Source organism: Lolium rigidum, chromosome 5 (genome assembly GCF_022539505.1).
Source record: "Lolium rigidum isolate FL_2022 chromosome 5, APGP_CSIRO_Lrig_0.1, whole genome shotgun sequence".
Taxonomy (NCBI): domain Eukaryota; kingdom Viridiplantae; phylum Streptophyta; class Magnoliopsida; order Poales; family Poaceae; genus Lolium; species Lolium rigidum.
This window is the reverse complement of record NC_061512.1, coordinates 178636835-178653648: the sequence shown is the minus strand read 5'-3', so window position 1 is coordinate 178653648 and position 16814 is coordinate 178636835. Positions and strand designations below refer to the sequence as shown.

Here is a 16814-nt window from a genome sequence, read left to right as displayed (position 1 = left end):
GTGTGTCCTTTCGTCGATAATCGGCGACCAACGTCGCCGATGAACGACTGTCAATCCCTCAGCGTCATCATCGACGAAGACAGATGGATCCAAAACTGGCATCGATCTAATAATGGTGGAGACCGAGCTCCTGCCCAGCGACATGGATGAAGGAGAAAACGTACCTTCCGACGCCGCGAACATCATCGCCGCTCTGGACGCCATGCGCTGGTCGTCCCGCCGCTTGATCCGCTTGATGTGTGTCTTCGCGTGAGCTCCGTAGTGTCCTCGTCGAGATCCACATCGCTTACCGGAAATGGCGTGTGACATAGATATTTTACCGATAGTGAGCTGCCACCGGCCACCGAGCTGTTGTCCGCTTGTCCCTCGTCTTCGTCCTCATCATTCGAGGTCTGCAGCATCCAGAACCGACTCCCGCTGAGCCATTCCGGTGGACAGACCTCCCCTCTCGCCGTCGACGCCCTCGCCGGCGCTGGGATGGCTAGATCGCCACCCGTGATGCCAGTTTCGGCTTCAACGGTCATATTCTTTTCCTCACTCCTTTTCTCCTAGTAACTGGTTTTTCTGCTGATTCATCAGAAAGTGGGGCATTCTCTATGGCCATTAGAAACCTTGTACAGTTCACATCTTCATGCCGCCACACAGGACTAATTGTCTATGCAGGTTGTTTGCTACATCAATGTGGCATGTTTCTGCCTTAGAGCATCTCCACCGGCGCCTCCGATAGCGGCCCCGATAGCATTTTGGGGGCCGGGAGCGAAAATGGGCTCGCACCGGCGCGCCCCAAACGGCGCCGGTCAATTTTGGAGCCCAATAGAAGCACCGGCAACCCCGTGCCAGCCCCTTCGCCAAGGGCGCGAATCGGGCGCGCCGGCGCCTCGCGAGGCTGAATTTTTTGGGCGTGGGAGCCGCTTGTCAGTGACGCAGTGCGCCGCGCGGGAAATTCTCCCGCCGCGACACCACGCGGGAAGTTTCCCGCCTCACTGGCGGTCTATATTATCCCTCCTCCCCAGCCATTGCTGCAAAAACCCTAGAAAATAGCACAATGTGGGATTCGTGGGAGGATGCGGCGCTAGAGGCGGCCGTAGAAGTCGTGGAGGCGGACCCGCAGCTCGCAGAGTACGAGGCGTGGGAGGAGGCGGTGCTAGCGGCGACCGTAGATGCCTATGTCGTGGACGAGCGGCAGCACCAGGAGGCGGAGCGGCGGCTGCGGGTGTCCGAGGAGGCGCGACGGCGGCGGGTGGCGCGGCAGGAGGTGGCGCGACAACAAGAACAGGCGGAGCGGCGGCAGCGGGCGGAGGCGGAGCGGCTGGAGTTCTGCGCAGCAGCGGCTGGAGGAGCTGACCCAGCGCCGGTGGGAGGTGCGCCATCAGAGGGGGTGGGAGGAGCTTGCGCTGCGGTGGTTGCAGCGGGAAGAGACGCAGATTCGGGAGGAAGTCTGCGAGCGGCGCCGTTTGGCGGAACTGCAGCTCCACCTACAAAGGCAGGAGTTGGATCATCATCGGCGGCGGGAGGACCTGGAGCGGCAGCTGCGTCAGGAGGCGTTGGCCGCGGATAGAGTCGCCTACTTGACGTTCGTGGCAGAGAGAGCAGGGGATCATCGACGGAGGATCACCGTAGAGAGTAGGGGAGACCACCGGAGAGAGCAGCGGGCGATCATCCACCTCCATAGAGCCAAGTGATCAGTAGAGGTAGTAGGCTAGAGGTGAAGCGGGTTTCATATATGTCATCCAGGGTTGAGGAGTGAATAATGTTTTTATCGGATTTGCCTGAAAATATTATTCATTCCTCGATCCTGAATGACATTAAAAATGAAATTTTAAACATAATATGTAGTTTCTGTAAAAAAAATCTATCGGGGCCGCCGTTTTGGGGGTGCCGGTATGGAAACAGCTCCCCCAAATAGAGGATGCAGTGCCGGCGGCCCCTAAACGAAGGTGCCTGCGCCTATTTGGAGGCTACCGGTGGAGATGCTCTTAGGCCCGGTGGTCTTGGATGTGTGCTAAAACTTTTCATGTTGGTTATATTTGCTGTGAATGAAGCCATTGGATGCATATACTTTCCGGTTTCCTCTGCGGTGCTTTCCCATCCGGGCACGTGTCAAGAGCTCCTGGGTCCCCTCCTCCCATATTTCTCTCCTTGCAATCCAAGAGGTGGCTAGTTGCGGAGCAAATGTTTCCGACGGTGATGGTTTGGTTGGTCATCTGTTGATTTGTCGGAGTTTGGATGAAATGTTTTGTTACCTATTTCTTGTCGTCGGCATATTTAGGTTTTGAACCTACTTTGGCATATCAAAATCAAATTATTTGGGTTCTAAAGCTACTTCAAATATTTGTTGGAGTAGCTTACTAGGCAGATTAGGCTTGTTGTTTTTGTATGTTGAAGTACCTTAGGTGAGACCCACGAGCCCTCTCTTGCGATATGTTCAGGCTCCGCCCCGCAATCCCCCTCATTGACGTTGATTACCGGGGAACAACACAGTCTCGTGGAAGCCTGACCTGTTTCACCCGAGAGCTCCATCCTCTCTCCCTGAATTTTTGTATATTTTGAAAATTGCCTGGGTTGAAATCAAACAGGATGTAGTAGGTACAGAAAAGCCAACAATTTTCTCATTAGACCTCTAGTGACTTGAATGAATGTGATCAACTGTGAATGCCTGCAGCGCTCTAGACCTCTAGTGACTTGAATGAATGTGATTACAGACCTTTATGCAAAAAAGCTAGCAGGGGCTAATATAGGTTGCAGAAGCAGGATCCCGCATAACTTAATTATTAGTGCAAACTGTACTACGGGCTCCCATTCCACATCTACTTAAATTGTACTAATCGGACTCCAATCCGCCCCGCATGTGGCGCCGCTTGCGGCCCTAGCTAATACATACATGACCAAAGTATCACAGTACATAAATAATGAAAAACACCAAGATAATAGCACACTCCAAATGAAGCATCTCTGAACGCCGAGTTGTTACTGAAAGATACATAGCTAAATTCGCTTTGTTCAAATCATGCACACAAAACATAACATTCAGGGATGTTACACAACCCAAGCTTCTCCAGTGGCAAGCTAACACACATCTACGGTTTGTTCTACCCAAACAACTCGACACGATGGGGGACTCGCAAATAGATTTATGAAAGAAACAGCTCATATTACAAGCAAAACACCTTGAACACATCTACTCACAAATTCGGCTGAGAAATCTACAGGTATACATACAGAATCTGGTTGCAGGTTCAATGCTGGTGGCTGGTGGCTGCCTGGCTGGTGGCTGGGCAGTTGAGTTAACATTGCAGACTTGCAGCAACCAGGATTGAACGACCGTGTACCTGTAGCTCTCAACAAGCATGCCTTGGATCAACGCCCTGATGTTTAACATGGATACAGAATACTCAGCACAGTGTATATAGAACATGTTCTTATTGCTTCAAAGTGACGAGTGCAGGATATAATGTAGATAATTGTTTCTCGTGGTGTCAGTAAAACCATGTCTTTTGAAGAAAAAAAAACAGGAGAAGGGCAGCTAGTTGGTGGTGGCTAGTCTCATTTCTTCCTCCCTGCTTTCTTCGAGTTTCTGACGGTGTTCTTCGAACTCCTTTCTTCTTTCTGCGACGGCCTCTTCCCACTGCTTGTCATCCTTAAACATGCCATCTTCAAGGAATCTGTCGACCTGGAATTCACAACTGGGGTACAAGTCGATTGCTTTTTCAATGGAAGACTCCAGAGCCTCCACCCTGCCTGGAGCTGCTCCGTCACACCAAAGTGTAGCACGGAGGTGTGCAAGGCCTGAAAAATGCTGGAACCCTAGGTTTGCGAAAAAATCGGACGTCACCTCCATTGGGCTCAACATAAGATCGAGCCTTTGGAGTGCTGGCACAGCACCTGGTGCAAATGTTAGTTGCAGTAGATCTGCTGGCTCCACTTTAAAAGGGTAACCTATCCTGTATCTGAAGAGGAACACCTTCAGGACCTTGAATCCGTTATTACCAATGGTCAGATTTTCTTTCATCCCATCTCTTATCTCTAGCCGAAGATGGGACAGAGAACGCATGTCCATAAGGACATGCAGGCCCTCCTTATCAAATTCCTCAACCAGTATGTCTAATTTCACCAGATTTCTGAGGGAGGTCATTCCCTTGGGAATCATTTCAATGTGTGGATGAATTGCAAGATCATGGAGGTACGGATAGGTGCAGCACAGGTCCCGGAACAGACGCTGACCAACCTTACCATCAGTGACAAGGTATTTAAGGTTGCATTTGGCCAACTCACTCACAGACGACACCAAAAGTTCCAGTAATTTTTCTCTCATTGCAAAATCTCCGATAGGATCCACAATGTGATGCCCAAGGTGTCGCAGTTTTCTCAATTTTGTTAGATGCCTAAGCTCTTCTGCAAATCTCATTGGGTCGTCCGTATTCCAGAAGTCCACCTCCTCCAAGGCATCCATACTTCCAAACTCAACTGCAGGCAGCACTGTATCAAAGCTGACAAATAGACGCACCAATTTCAGCAACTGCACCACCGTTGATGGCAGTCTTAGAAGTGCAGAACAACGTCTCAAATCAAGAGTCTCCAAGTGTCGCAGCTTTCCAATTTCGCCAGGAAGCTCAGTAATCTTACGACTCTCAATTCTTAAATACCTCAGCTGACGTGAACTTCCTATATTTCTTACATGCTTGTTTTCCAACCAATCACAACCTTTGAGATCCAACACCCGCAAAACATGGAAGTCCACCATATGGGGTATCTGCTTACCTGGCCTGAACATAGTCAGTGAGCGAACATGTAACTTGGTTTCTGTAATTGCGTGGGCTGCCCCTTTATACTCTTTGTCACCAGATTGCATGGACAGACGGCGAATCTTCCTTGGAAATGAATTGCAGACATGTCCATTTAAAACAGTGGCAAAGTTATCTTCAACTGATAAAGATATGATAAGGTCAAACACCATATCATGGACCCGGCAACTTCTCACAGAACCATCGTACTTAAAAACTGGTTGGATCAGATTTCTATTAACAAGTTCGTTGAAACAATCCTCTGCTACTTGATCCATATGCCCCCATTGTGGAGCAAGGAATCCTTCAGCAATCCATTTCCACTTCAACTCTTTACGCTTGATTTTGTAGTCCTCAGGATATATACATAGGTACAATAAACAAGTCTTCAGGTGGTGTGGAAGATCCCAGTAACTAAGCAACAATATATCTTTCATTCCTTTCAAGTTTCCATCATTTTCAAGAGAAGAACCAGTACCAATGGAATCTTGCAGTCTCTCCCATTCATCCTTGGTATGTGTCTTATTGGCAAGCAAACTTGCAAATGTAATTATAGCTAGTGGCAGACCGCCGCATTTTTTTAAGATCCTAGCAGAAACTTCTTCCAGATCAGCGGGACAGGAATCCTCCGAGCAAAAAATTCTTTTAAAGAACAATCTTCGAGAATCATAATCATCTAGAGGTGGCATATGGTAGGGTTGACCACCGGAGTTGGAACAACACAGTTTAGCTACACCGGTAATGCGTGTAGTAGCAATTACTCTGCTGCCATTATTATTATCGGGAAATGTTGCCTTGATCAAATTCCAATCTTGTTCATTCCATACGTCATCAATAACAATGAAGTACCTACATTCAGTAGTGTGCATTGTTATAAACTTATAATTGTGATGACTTGCAGTAGTATCACTTAGTAATTTGACTTGCAGTAGTAAATGGTTTTTGCTTGATTTTCTGTTCACTTTTTTTTGAATCAACCAAACTATAAGAAGTAACTCACTGCATCCCCATGGCAAGGGAAAGAAGATCTCATCTGAACCATACCGTGTGACTAGATGGCTTTTCTTTGATACAAGAAAGAAACAAGTCTACTTTATCCTGCTAAACTACTGTACAAGTTTAAGTTCCACCCCTGAACTCTATTGCCATTTTAAAGATTCTCAATATAACTAGAGCCATTGACTCAATTTTCCTTGGTTAGACTTGTACAGTGGAATAAATCAAAACTAAACATTGTATTTCCATACCTCTTTCCAGTCAAGATCAGTTTGGTTTTTCGGATTAGTTGCTCTATTTCCCAACACTCTGACTTGCATTTTCTATAAGCATCTTCGTCGATTTGAGACAGGATATCCTTCAAGAGCTTGTCCAGGTCGAGAGTGCGTGACACAGATACAGAGGCTCGGCAGTGAAAGTCTCCTGCAATCCTGCGATACACCTCCATGGCCAGGGTCGTCTTCCCCAACCCTCCGGATCCCACGATCGCCACCACTTTCAGCTCCATTTCCTTGTCATCCGTCAACAGAGCGGTGACATGCTTCGTCGGGCTGTCCATGGCCACCAAACCCCTAACCTCCCCGTGGAGCGCAGTTATCCGCGGGTCGATTTCCACGACCCTCGTTGATGGAGCGTAGAAGCTCTCATCAAGCCTGTACCTGTTACGACGCTCGCTCTCCTCAACGACACGAGCTTTGAGCTCCTTGATCTGGGTGGCTATGTCATGGCGCGCCCACAGCGTCCTGAGCCTGCGCGCGGTCCTCTTCATGAACTTGGGCTTGGCGTCTCCGTCGCCAAGCCGGTCCATGAAGCGGTCGATGCAGTCTTCTACGTCGTAGCTGAGGTCGCGCACTTTGCCTCTCCAGTCCTTGGCCACGCCGTCGAGCCTCTCCTCCATGCCCGCCAGCTTGTCAAGCAAGATTCGCATGCTGCTGAGCTCGCGTTCGAGGAACTCGATCTGCTTGCGGACCCCCGTGAGAAGCTTGTACTCGTCGCCGAGCAAGGCGGCGAGCTTGCCAATGAGAGAACCCATGGCCCCCGTCCCAGCGCTAACTCCCGCCATCTCTAGAACTGCCTCCTCCCGAAGGAAGTTGTTCGCTCGATGGGGTCTTTGATGAAGGGGTGGGGGAGACCGGTTCCTCTCCACACCGCCGGCTGCGCCTTGTCGAGTCGTCGCTGGGGCCGCTGCTCCCCAACCACCGGATCTGGAGGAGGAAGGTGATGATTGGGGGCGGCGCTGTAACAGAGCTCGTCGGTCGCCTGACAGGAGAGATTCCGGGACGGGCACTGGATAGAGGTGGCGTCTCCGGCGAGGTGGGACTGTGGGAGAGTGGAGGAGGAGGAGGGAGGTGGCCGGGGAGGTTGAGAGAGGCAGACAGGCGGTGCCGGAGAGGAGCCGAGACGAGACAGAGAGAGAGTTGACCTGTGTAGTGTACTTCGTTCAATCTTCGTTTCTTTCACTCGAGTAGGAAGAATGGGCTGGGCCTCGCCTCGGCCGCTCGCCGCAAGAGCTTTGAACACCGCGCGTCTGAGTACGAGTGTACGACGAACCGAGCCCAAATTCAGAGAAAGTACTATTCCTCCAATACATCTAATTTTGTGTTCAGAAAAGTACATGATTATGTCTTGTACGAAAAAAGTGTTTGAAAACCTCAAAGATTTGCTAGTATCTTTTAGACTTTATTTTGTAATCGCTGGAGACAGCTGATGTATTTCTACCATGTACTATTTATTATTATGAATATATGTGGTATTGATTATCAAAAAAAGAGCAATTATTTTAAATTGAAGGAAGTAAACTTTTTTAAATGGCCTGAAGTAATGTAAATGTTCTATGTTGGTCTACTATGTGTTTTGATTTCATCAACATGATGAACGGGATTATAACAGATTAACAGTGATGATAGGTTGATCTTGCTCGGTGTCATCATCACACCACAATATCGTCACACACATGGACGGAGCCAGGATTTCCAGTTTGGGTGTACAGAGCATCATTTTTTTCCAGATATCCAACATATTAGTACAATACTTTCATAATAGTAATTTAGTTTCTAAAAGACAACATACTGGCGTAGATAAACCTGTTTCTCTCTAGTTCACAGGAGACGGTATCTTACGAGAATTTAGATAAACTACATAAGAAAGAGAGTAAGTAAATTAAACTACTCTATTTTTGCTCAAAACCGGGAAATAATGGCCTCATCCCGCGCTATTTGGCCGAGGGAAGGTTGTTCCTAAGGATGCTTGCGAGTTTAAGTGACCCAGGATATAATGCAAGACACATTTGACTTTAATTTACAGGGTTTCTAATGTCCACAGATAATGCCCTATGATGTTATAAGATAAAACAAACATGAGCCTAACAATCTGGTTTGCCAAAGGGGAGAACAAGAAAATACTATGCTTAGAGCATCTCAGTCGCGTCCTCCAAAGCGTCCCCCAAAGCAATTTGGGGCGCGCCGGACCAAAAAAGGGTTCCAGCCACGTCCCCCAAAGCCAAATTTTGTCTAGTGCGCCCCGATACGGTGTCCGGCGTCCCGAGCCCGTCCCCGCCCCACAGGGGACGTCCCGGGGACGCCGGACACACCGAAAAGCGAGACGGGGAGTGGCGGGGTCGACCCGTCAGCGACACAATAAATTTTAACCTAACCGTCGCCTACCTCGCGACGGAAGTTATTGGCATGCAGCGATAGTGCAGTTCCCGCAGAGGCGTAGGGACGCGTCTCGTCGCGCCTAGCTCTGCGTGTCGGCGTTAATGTGCGTCATCGCTCCCCCGCCTCCCTCCGGCCTATAAAAAGGGCCGCCTCTCATCGTCCCTCCCACACACAAATCCTAGTGCCTCTCTCCCCAACCCTAGCCGCCACCATCTCAACAAGAGTCGACGCCATGTCTGGTAGAGGCGGAGGCCGAGCTCGTGGCCGTGGTCGTGGTCGTGGTCGTGGTCGTGGTCGTGGCAGAGCTGCACGCTCGTCGTCACCTGCCACGCCGTCGTCTTCATCGTCGGAGATGGACGTGGAGCCGGGCGTGCTGTTCGAGTTCTTCCTCGTCCTCAAGGGCGACCCACGCGGCATCCAGAGGCTGCCGGACTCCTTCGCCGAGTACGTCGTCGGCGACGACCGCCCGCGCACGATGCATCTGTGCAGTGGCGGAGCCACGTTAAGGCTGTGTAGTCGGCCGACTACACAGGAATTTTCCAAGTTAAATACCCCCACCTAAGAATACTCCATTGATTAAGGCAATTATTCAGGAAATTGACCACACAGGCCCAATACTGCACAGGCCCACATGGCCATATGTGTAATTTCCAGGGACAGATAACAAAGCGAAGCAACGGAACCACTGGATACTTCTCAATCCCCACGATTCCTGTACGCCTCGGCTTCTTCGCTTCTGTTACACCTTCCTCTAATCCCGTTAATTCCCAATTCAGTTCCTTCTAATGCGCTAAATCTGTAATCATGTCTCCTTTGTTCCCAATTCTTATCGATGCCACCATCTCCGTCTTGCCGTCTTGGCGATCTCTGAGGGCCAAAGGCTGCGACTCAGCCCGGAATTGGCCGGCGACCATCTCAGGCGTTCAGGCGGACCTTGTCGCCTCCGGTCGGCAATCGCCGGTCGAGCTATTCAGTATTCACCAGGGGCGGTTTCATCCATCGGCGTCGAGGCGTCCAACAGCAACAGTCCAGGACGAGGTCGATCAGTCTCCCCTTTTATTTGTATATTTACAAGTTCTGCATTGTTTCACTTCTAATTTACAAAAGATTAGTGTAGTTTAAATCTGGAATTGATGTTCTATGTGATGAATACAAGGATATAGTTTATGTAGATTCAAAATTGCCCGGACTGTCAATAATGGATTTAACATCTGACAATGGGTGGACTGTCCATGTAGATTTCGTTTAAATATTTCAGATTTGTGTGTATATCTAGCTGCTATCAGCTATCTTGTATTTTAAACTAGTTCATTTGGATCCAAAATTGGTCTACTGCTGATCTATTCTCTTATGGGCAGTAGCTGTATGTATCATTTTTCTTACAGAAATACCTTTTTATCATCAGATCTTAAGTTCTGCAAATGGACAAATTCGTCAAGAAGTGGAAGTCGGGTTCAAATGCTGAAACTTCACAAAGATCAACTGAAAAGGAGGAACAAACCCCTATTGATGCCAGAGCTGCTTTGGAAAGGGTGTTACTTAATAGCAATGCAAGGCCACGCGCAATCGAAGAAAATGAACTAGTTGATCTATCTAAACTTCCACCAGATCCTGCAAAACGAAAGCCTATTTCTCAATACAAGACGGCCAAAGTTCGTGATGATGTGCGGAGAACTTACCTACAGAGAGGCCCATTCCAACCTGTAGGACATGATTTTCCCCGAACAGATTTCAGTGGGATTAAGCGCCATTTTAATGAAGATTGGTTCATCACATACAAGCCTTGGCTAGAGTATAGTATAAAGGAGGATGCAGCATTTTGTCTATGCTGCTACTTGTTTCAGAGTGAAAGTCTAGGGCATGGTGGTGGAGATGTATTTTCAACCAAGGGATGGAAAAGTTGGAATAACCTTAAGAGATTGGATACTCATGTTGGTGGTCCTTCGAGTTCTCATAACCAAAACATGAAGAGGTGTGATGATCTGATGAACCGGAGCCAATCCATTGCAGCTCTTGTGATGATCTGTGATGTATGCTGTTATCGATCTATTGCGTGTAGAGTTAGATGACCGCTTTAGTGAGAGCAGCACGACCTTGCTTCTTGGAATGGCATGCTTGGATCCTTCAGATTCATTCTCTAACTATGAAAAAGATAAAGTACTAGCAATGGCTCGGTTATATCCTGATGATTTTGAAAGTGAAAGCAAGATGGAAGATCTTAGCATCCAACTTGACAACTTCCTTGAAAATATTCGTGATGATTCAAGACTCTCCAATTTGAAAGGGGTTAGTGATCTTTGTAGAAAACTAGTGGAGACAAAGAAGCATACAAGTTTTCCTCTAGTATTTCTTTTGGTGAAGCTAGCGTTGATTCTGCCGATCGCGACGGCTACGGTCGAGAGAGCATTTTCTGCGATGAAAATTATCAAGACTGATTTGCGCAATAGAATAGGCGACGATTTCTTATATCATTGTCTCATTACGTATGTTGAAATTGATGTATTTCTGTCTATTAGTACCAATGCTATTATGCATACATATCAAGGTAAGCATGATCGTAAAGGAATTCTACCATAAAGAAATAAAGTGTGATCTTTTGTGCTACCATTTCCACTGTGCGCTCATGTTTATTTTTTCTACACTAGTGTGTTCTTAATTTTTTTTGTCAATTATTTTTGATATTATTTAAGCTTGACATCACAAGTTTTGGAAGCTGGCTCCGCCACTGCATCTGTGGGAGGCTTTGTGCGGCTACTACCGGTGGATCGTCGACGCGATCTACGACGCGCGCGGCAAGATGTACCTCAACATCGACTGGGAGAAGTTCGCGCGCCACCATAGCCTCGAAAACGGCTTCATCCTCCTGTTCTCCTACTTCGGCGACAGGGACATGAGGGTCAAGGTCTTCGACGAGACGCGCTGCCGCCGGGACTACCACGGCGACATCACCGACGAGGAAGACGACTGATGAAGAGTGTTGTTTCTTCGCAACAAATACGTGCACGGAGGTCTCTGTCTGTTCTTCTTCCTCGGTAGAACCAACAAGGGCACCATCTCCTGCTGGATTTTCCAGTTTGGGTGACTGGGTGCCCTCGAGTGTTCTTTCTTGGCAGCGAACACACGAAACCTTCGATGCACGGTCTAGTTAGGTTTAGTTTTTTTTGCAATATTTTATATTTGTGTCCATCATGGTTCAAACTATGTATTAGTTTGTGGAAAACCATGTTCCAAACTATGTTTTCGTGTAAACCACATTCCCAATTATTTTTAGTTTGTGGAAATTGAAATAAAAATGCCAAAAAAAGTATTTTCAATGTTTGGGGGTAGCATTTGGGGACTGCGACTGGGAAGCGACGTCTCCCAAACGCTCAATCCAGCGCGGTTTGGGGGACGCTTTGGGGGACGCGACTGGAGATGCTCTTATATACTATATGAAGGAAGTAAGGAGAAGGAATATAAGATACAGTGTTATGTTAAATGTATCACAAAATTATAATTATACCTGGCAAAGACATAATTGGGTGTGTTTCAACATTTTTCCTTTTTTTTTGCCTAATTAGTTTCCACGGCTGTAACAAATGCGAAAAAGCGGAGTTCAAAAGAAAGTAAAAAACACAGATGGGAAAGAGGGACGTCCGGGAAAGAGCAACTAGGCCCGGAAAGGAATACTGATGTCAGCCCAGTACTCTGCTCGGCCCTCGGGAGCACTCTTCTCCTTCTTCCCAGAGAGAGAGGCTGAGACAGAGGGAGAGAGTAGGCGATGCGACCGACACTAGGGTTTTAGTACGGGACCTGGTTGATCGAGCGACGCCTTCATCACAATCGATTGGAAGCGGAGGATCCTCCCGCCGCCGACCCACGACCTCTGGCGTTCCTGCCCCGTTTTCACCTCCCGGGCGTGCTGAAGGTACTGCCTTTCCCTTGGCTCCGGCACCCAAGCCCGCTTTCCGGCTGGCTGTCCCTGTTGGTTGGTTCGTCGATTCGGGACGCATATGGATTTTTGTTCTTGTTTCCTTAAATTCGTTCAGTTTTGCTCCCCGTTCTTTTATAGATGGCATACGCCCCGCTTACAAATTCGTTCAGCCCAGTACTCTGCTCCGCCCTCGGGAGCACATTACCTGCATTTTTTGGGTTACAAGATTATAATACAGGCTCCAGGTCAATTCAATAGATCCCAGAACAGCGCCGTCTCGTAAACTTTTTAATTATTTCTTTGTTTATAAAGCCCCCCTTTTAATTTTTCATAGTACTCAGGAAGCAACATTACGTGGTTTTCTTTTTGTATTTGATCAGTGAGGTTCCTCTAAGATGTAAATTCAGCACGAGGATGTTCTTTTGCAGATCTGATTGGGTTAATTCTAGTTTATTTGTTTGTGGATCCCTTCTTCCATTCATTATTCAGGCAACTCCAACAAGTTATGGTGGGTAGCTTAGCTTCATGACATAGCTTTTAGTTTCATTGCTGTGTACTTCTCAGTCTATGGTGCTACACTTGTTTATCAATGTTGGTTTGATTTCCCGCAAAAAAAAAGTCTGATGAAGCACACACGAGCTTTAGATGGATACAGAGTTGGTTCAAACTTTATATTGTACATATATACATGTATACTTGCTGAATATCGCTAGTGATCTCTATCTTCATCTACTTCATTATGATATCATCGATTTTAGTCTAGCTGTACAGCTATCTTCTGAACCTTGAGTTTACTAAATTCATGCAGATGCATTGCTCGATGGTGGATCTCCCTGAGGCCATGCTGGCAGAGATCATTAAGAGGGTTACCAAGACAAGTGATCTGAATTCTATTTCCCTTGTGTCGAAGCAGCTCTACTCAATCGACGCGGTTCAAAGGGGTGCTATCCACATTGGCGGCGGCCTTTGCCCTGCTACAGAAGCATTGACATTAGAAGCCTTGAAATCAATCTGCTCCCGTTTCCCAAATCTGCAGAAAGTGGAAATTGACTACTCCGATTGGATACCTAGCCATGGGAATCAATTGGACAACCAAGGCATCCTTGTGTTTTCATCTCGCTGCCCGTCGCTCACCGATATCACCTTAAGCTTTTGCTCATACATCAATGACTCTGCTCTTGGTTGTCTAGCTTATTGGAAGCATTTGACGGCCCTCAGGCTGAACTATGCACCAAAAATAACTTCAAGTGGGCTTCTCTCGGTGGTGGTTGGTTGCAGGAGTCTATCTACTCTCCACCTTATTGAGTGTGACAAGATAGACAACATAAAGTGGTTGGAGGTCCTTGGTTTGGAAGGATCATTGGAAGAATTTGTGGTAAAAAACTGCAAGGGAATCAGCCAGTATGACCTCCTAAAGTTCGGTCCAGGGTGGATGAAGCTCCAAAAGTTTGAATTTGAGATGGAGGGAGAATTTTGGGCCCGTGGAGCTGTTGATTATGATTCCTCATACAATGCTCACAACCTGAATAAATATGATTTCTGTTGTGAGAACCTGAAGGATTTGAGGTTGGCACGTTTTCAAACTTGGCCAGAGATAGGACTTCGTTTTGTCCTTGGGAAGTGCAAAGCATTGGAGAAGATTTGCTTGCAGTATGTTCATGCTCTAAATGACAATGACATGATTGCATTATCCCAGAGCTGCAACAACCTTAAAAGCATCTCACTTTGGCTCAGACCTCACTTCTATGATGGTGATTACAGGACATCATTTACTGATGACAGCCTTAAGGCTCTAGCCTGCAACTGTCCTATGCTTGAGACTGTTGAGCTCACATTTGTATGTTGTGTTCCTGAATATCCATCAGAAACAGGATTCACACATAAGGGTCTTTTGGTGCTCATTCAGTCCTGCCCAGTTCGCGTTCTCATGCTAAATGGCGCCCACTTCCTTGATGATGAGGGGATGAAGGTCCTCTGGTCTGCACCACTCCTGGAGACACTCGAGCTTATGTTTTGTGAGCTGATAACTGATATTGGGATGCGCTCTGTCATACATATCCCATGCTTGAGTAATCTCACGCTCCGGTGGTGTGAAAGTGTGACTGATGTTGGAGTCGCTGGGCTGGTACATGGACGTACGTTGGAGTCTTTAACTGTCGAAGGTTGTCATCGGGTCTCTGAGCAAGCAGTGCAGGGAGCTGCCAGATCAGTTCACTATTCTACTGCTGCTCCAAGCCATGCCTTCCACAAAAAATGTACTATTGATGAAATGGCCTCCAGAACATTTAGTTAAAATCTCCGTCTGAATTCATTAAGTTGTTGACCCCGCATCATGGAGAAAACTGCATTTCTGCACCCAGGTTTACCGGTTGTCGTTACGCGATTTTTCTTTTGAGTAAATTGAGACTCCACCTCATCACTGGCATCACATGGCCATGTCTGTGAAATCTGCTGTCGAACTCCTCTAACTTGGAAATTTGGGTTCCGTGTTACTCTTTATTCCTGAAGTTGTGCTTTCATGTTATAAATCCCTGAAGTTCTGGTTCTGGAAAAGTCATGTCGATGAAGTTATGTGTTACTGCAATTTACTCGTCTTTTCCATCCTATTGTTTACCGCTTGTCTGCAATTTCTTTTACCTTGTACCGTACCTGCTATGATTCACCTGCTTATGAGAGAGTAATGGTGAACTATGGATGGCATCTGCTGATGAATGAGACCTCAATACTAGCAACTTGTGTAGCTGTATTTTTAGCTACTCGTGTCATAAATCTTGTTGCTTAATGTGATAATGTCTACGCTTTTAGATACCCATTCTGAAATCTGCATAAATCGGTCCTAAAAGATTCCTGTTCAGCTCTAAATCTTTTTATTGTCACATTTGAGAAAATACTGTGAAAACATAATTGTAGAAAAGTTGTTTCAGAGAATGTATCCGCCTGCTGGTACCAGTGTATCAATGGTCATTGTGAAGTTGTTGCGTATATGCAACGAAAGCAACTTGCTTCTTTTGCTGATGTTGATTACGGAGTATATGATTTGAAGGTGTCTTTGCATTCCTTCTCAGCAACAAAATTGGGGCTTTTATAGTTGGCATGCATGCCTTTGTAGTTCCAAGATGACAAAGGTTAATGCAGCATTGTCAATTTTCATATAGGAGTGCATATTTTTTGTCAGTAGATGCAATTCCTCTATGGGCTAGAGTTAAAAACATATAAGCTTCAACAAGAGTACTAGAGTAGTATATGCTATGTGGTACGAAATCAAAAAATTGATTGGAAATATATGGAATAGCATCACCGGCAATATGTGTTTGGTATAAAACACACGAAAATCCTAAGAGTTGAAACAGAAAAGGAAGCAACACCTTATGAGTTATTTGGCTGCTCCATCTGTAGTGAATTGTGTCTACATGCAACATATGTCTAATATTCAAAATTCTGTACTAGAATTGTTATGGTTTATCCCTCAAGAATATAATCCATATGGTTTATGCATTTCTTGTGCTGACAACACATTTCAATTTATCGAAATGCCGTGGTGTGTCGTTGGTAGCCAAGGCTCTGGGGAGCATATTGTGGTTCAAGAGGAATGATGAAGCATTGCCAGTTCGATAAGGAACAGACAATCTTGCCGTATTTCAGGCTTACCAATTAACAAATGCCACCCCTACCATTCAAAAAAAATAAACAAACCAAATGCCACCCGATCTAAAGCAGTGTTTCGTCTATTGTTCAATATTTCGCAGAAGTCATGAAATCGACAAAGACAAGCTTCCCTTTTTCTGTTTCTATTTCCTTTTGTTTTCCATCTTTTCTATTTCCCTGCTTATTTTTTTTGTTACTAGGGAAATTCATGACTATTTTTATGAGATACATGTCTCTTCCAACATGTTAACATTTTTAAGTATAAAAGTATTTCCGTTTTCCAAAACATGAACATCTTTGTAAGATATATAAACATCTTTGTAAGAAAACTTATTTGGCTGCTCCATCTGTAGTGAACATCCTTGTAATTTTATTGATGCACATGAACTTTTATTTTGGCATGTGAACATTTCTTCTTACAACATTCATTTTACATACAAGAAACTCAAAAATTACATGAAAACTTATAAAAGGCAAGAAAAATTGTTTTAATACCTGTGATTTTTTGCACACATGAACATTTCCTTTAACATAGAATATCATTTAAGAAAAATGCATGAACCCTTTTTAAAATACATGAACGTTTATTTCGGTGCACATGAATGATTTTTACAACACCTGAATATTTTAATTATTTATTAAAATATTTATATGAAATATTTATAAAAAGAGTTTTATTTAAAAAAATGTGTACAACCTCTGATACGTAATAAGTATCGGAAATTTAGTACGGAGTACTAAAGTTGTACACGTTTTTTTTAGATTAATCTGTACATGTTAATGGGCTGCAGACTTGCGGGTGTTGAAGCCAGCACAACGTTC

The 16814-nt window shown here is 45.8% G+C and overlaps 2 protein-coding genes across 3 annotated transcripts; one reads left to right on the top strand and one right to left on the bottom strand.

Annotated features, from left to right (window-relative positions):
• Window positions 1–2982: 2982 nt before the first annotated feature.
• On the bottom strand, window positions 2983–7107 carry LOC124657972 (disease resistance protein PIK6-NP-like). The gene is made up of 2 exons (XM_047196428.1): window positions 6029–7107; window positions 2983–5630 (listed from the first exon to the last, which is right to left on the bottom strand). Exons 1-2 carry the CDS (start codon window positions 6838–6840, stop codon window positions 3524–3526), a joined length of 2919 nt encoding a protein of 972 aa, XP_047052384.1. The 5' UTR covers window positions 6841–7107; the 3' UTR covers window positions 2983–3523.
• A 5173-nt stretch (window positions 7108–12280) lies between these two features.
• Window positions 12281–14839, top strand: LOC124655373 (F-box/LRR-repeat protein 14-like). 2 transcript variants are annotated; one of them, XM_047194279.1, is made up of 2 exons: window positions 12281–12341; window positions 13156–14839. In XM_047194279.1, the coding sequence occupies exon 2, from the start codon at window positions 13156–13158 to the stop codon at window positions 14638–14640; it is 1485 nt and encodes a 494-aa protein (XP_047050235.1). In that variant the 5' UTR covers window positions 12281–12341; the 3' UTR covers window positions 14641–14839. The 2 variants fall into 2 exon arrangements, with proteins under 2 accessions (XP_047050235.1, XP_047050236.1); XM_047194280.1 differs by lacking the exon at window positions 12281–12341 and adding an exon at window positions 12750–12855.
• Window positions 14840–16814: the final 1975 nt, after the last annotated feature.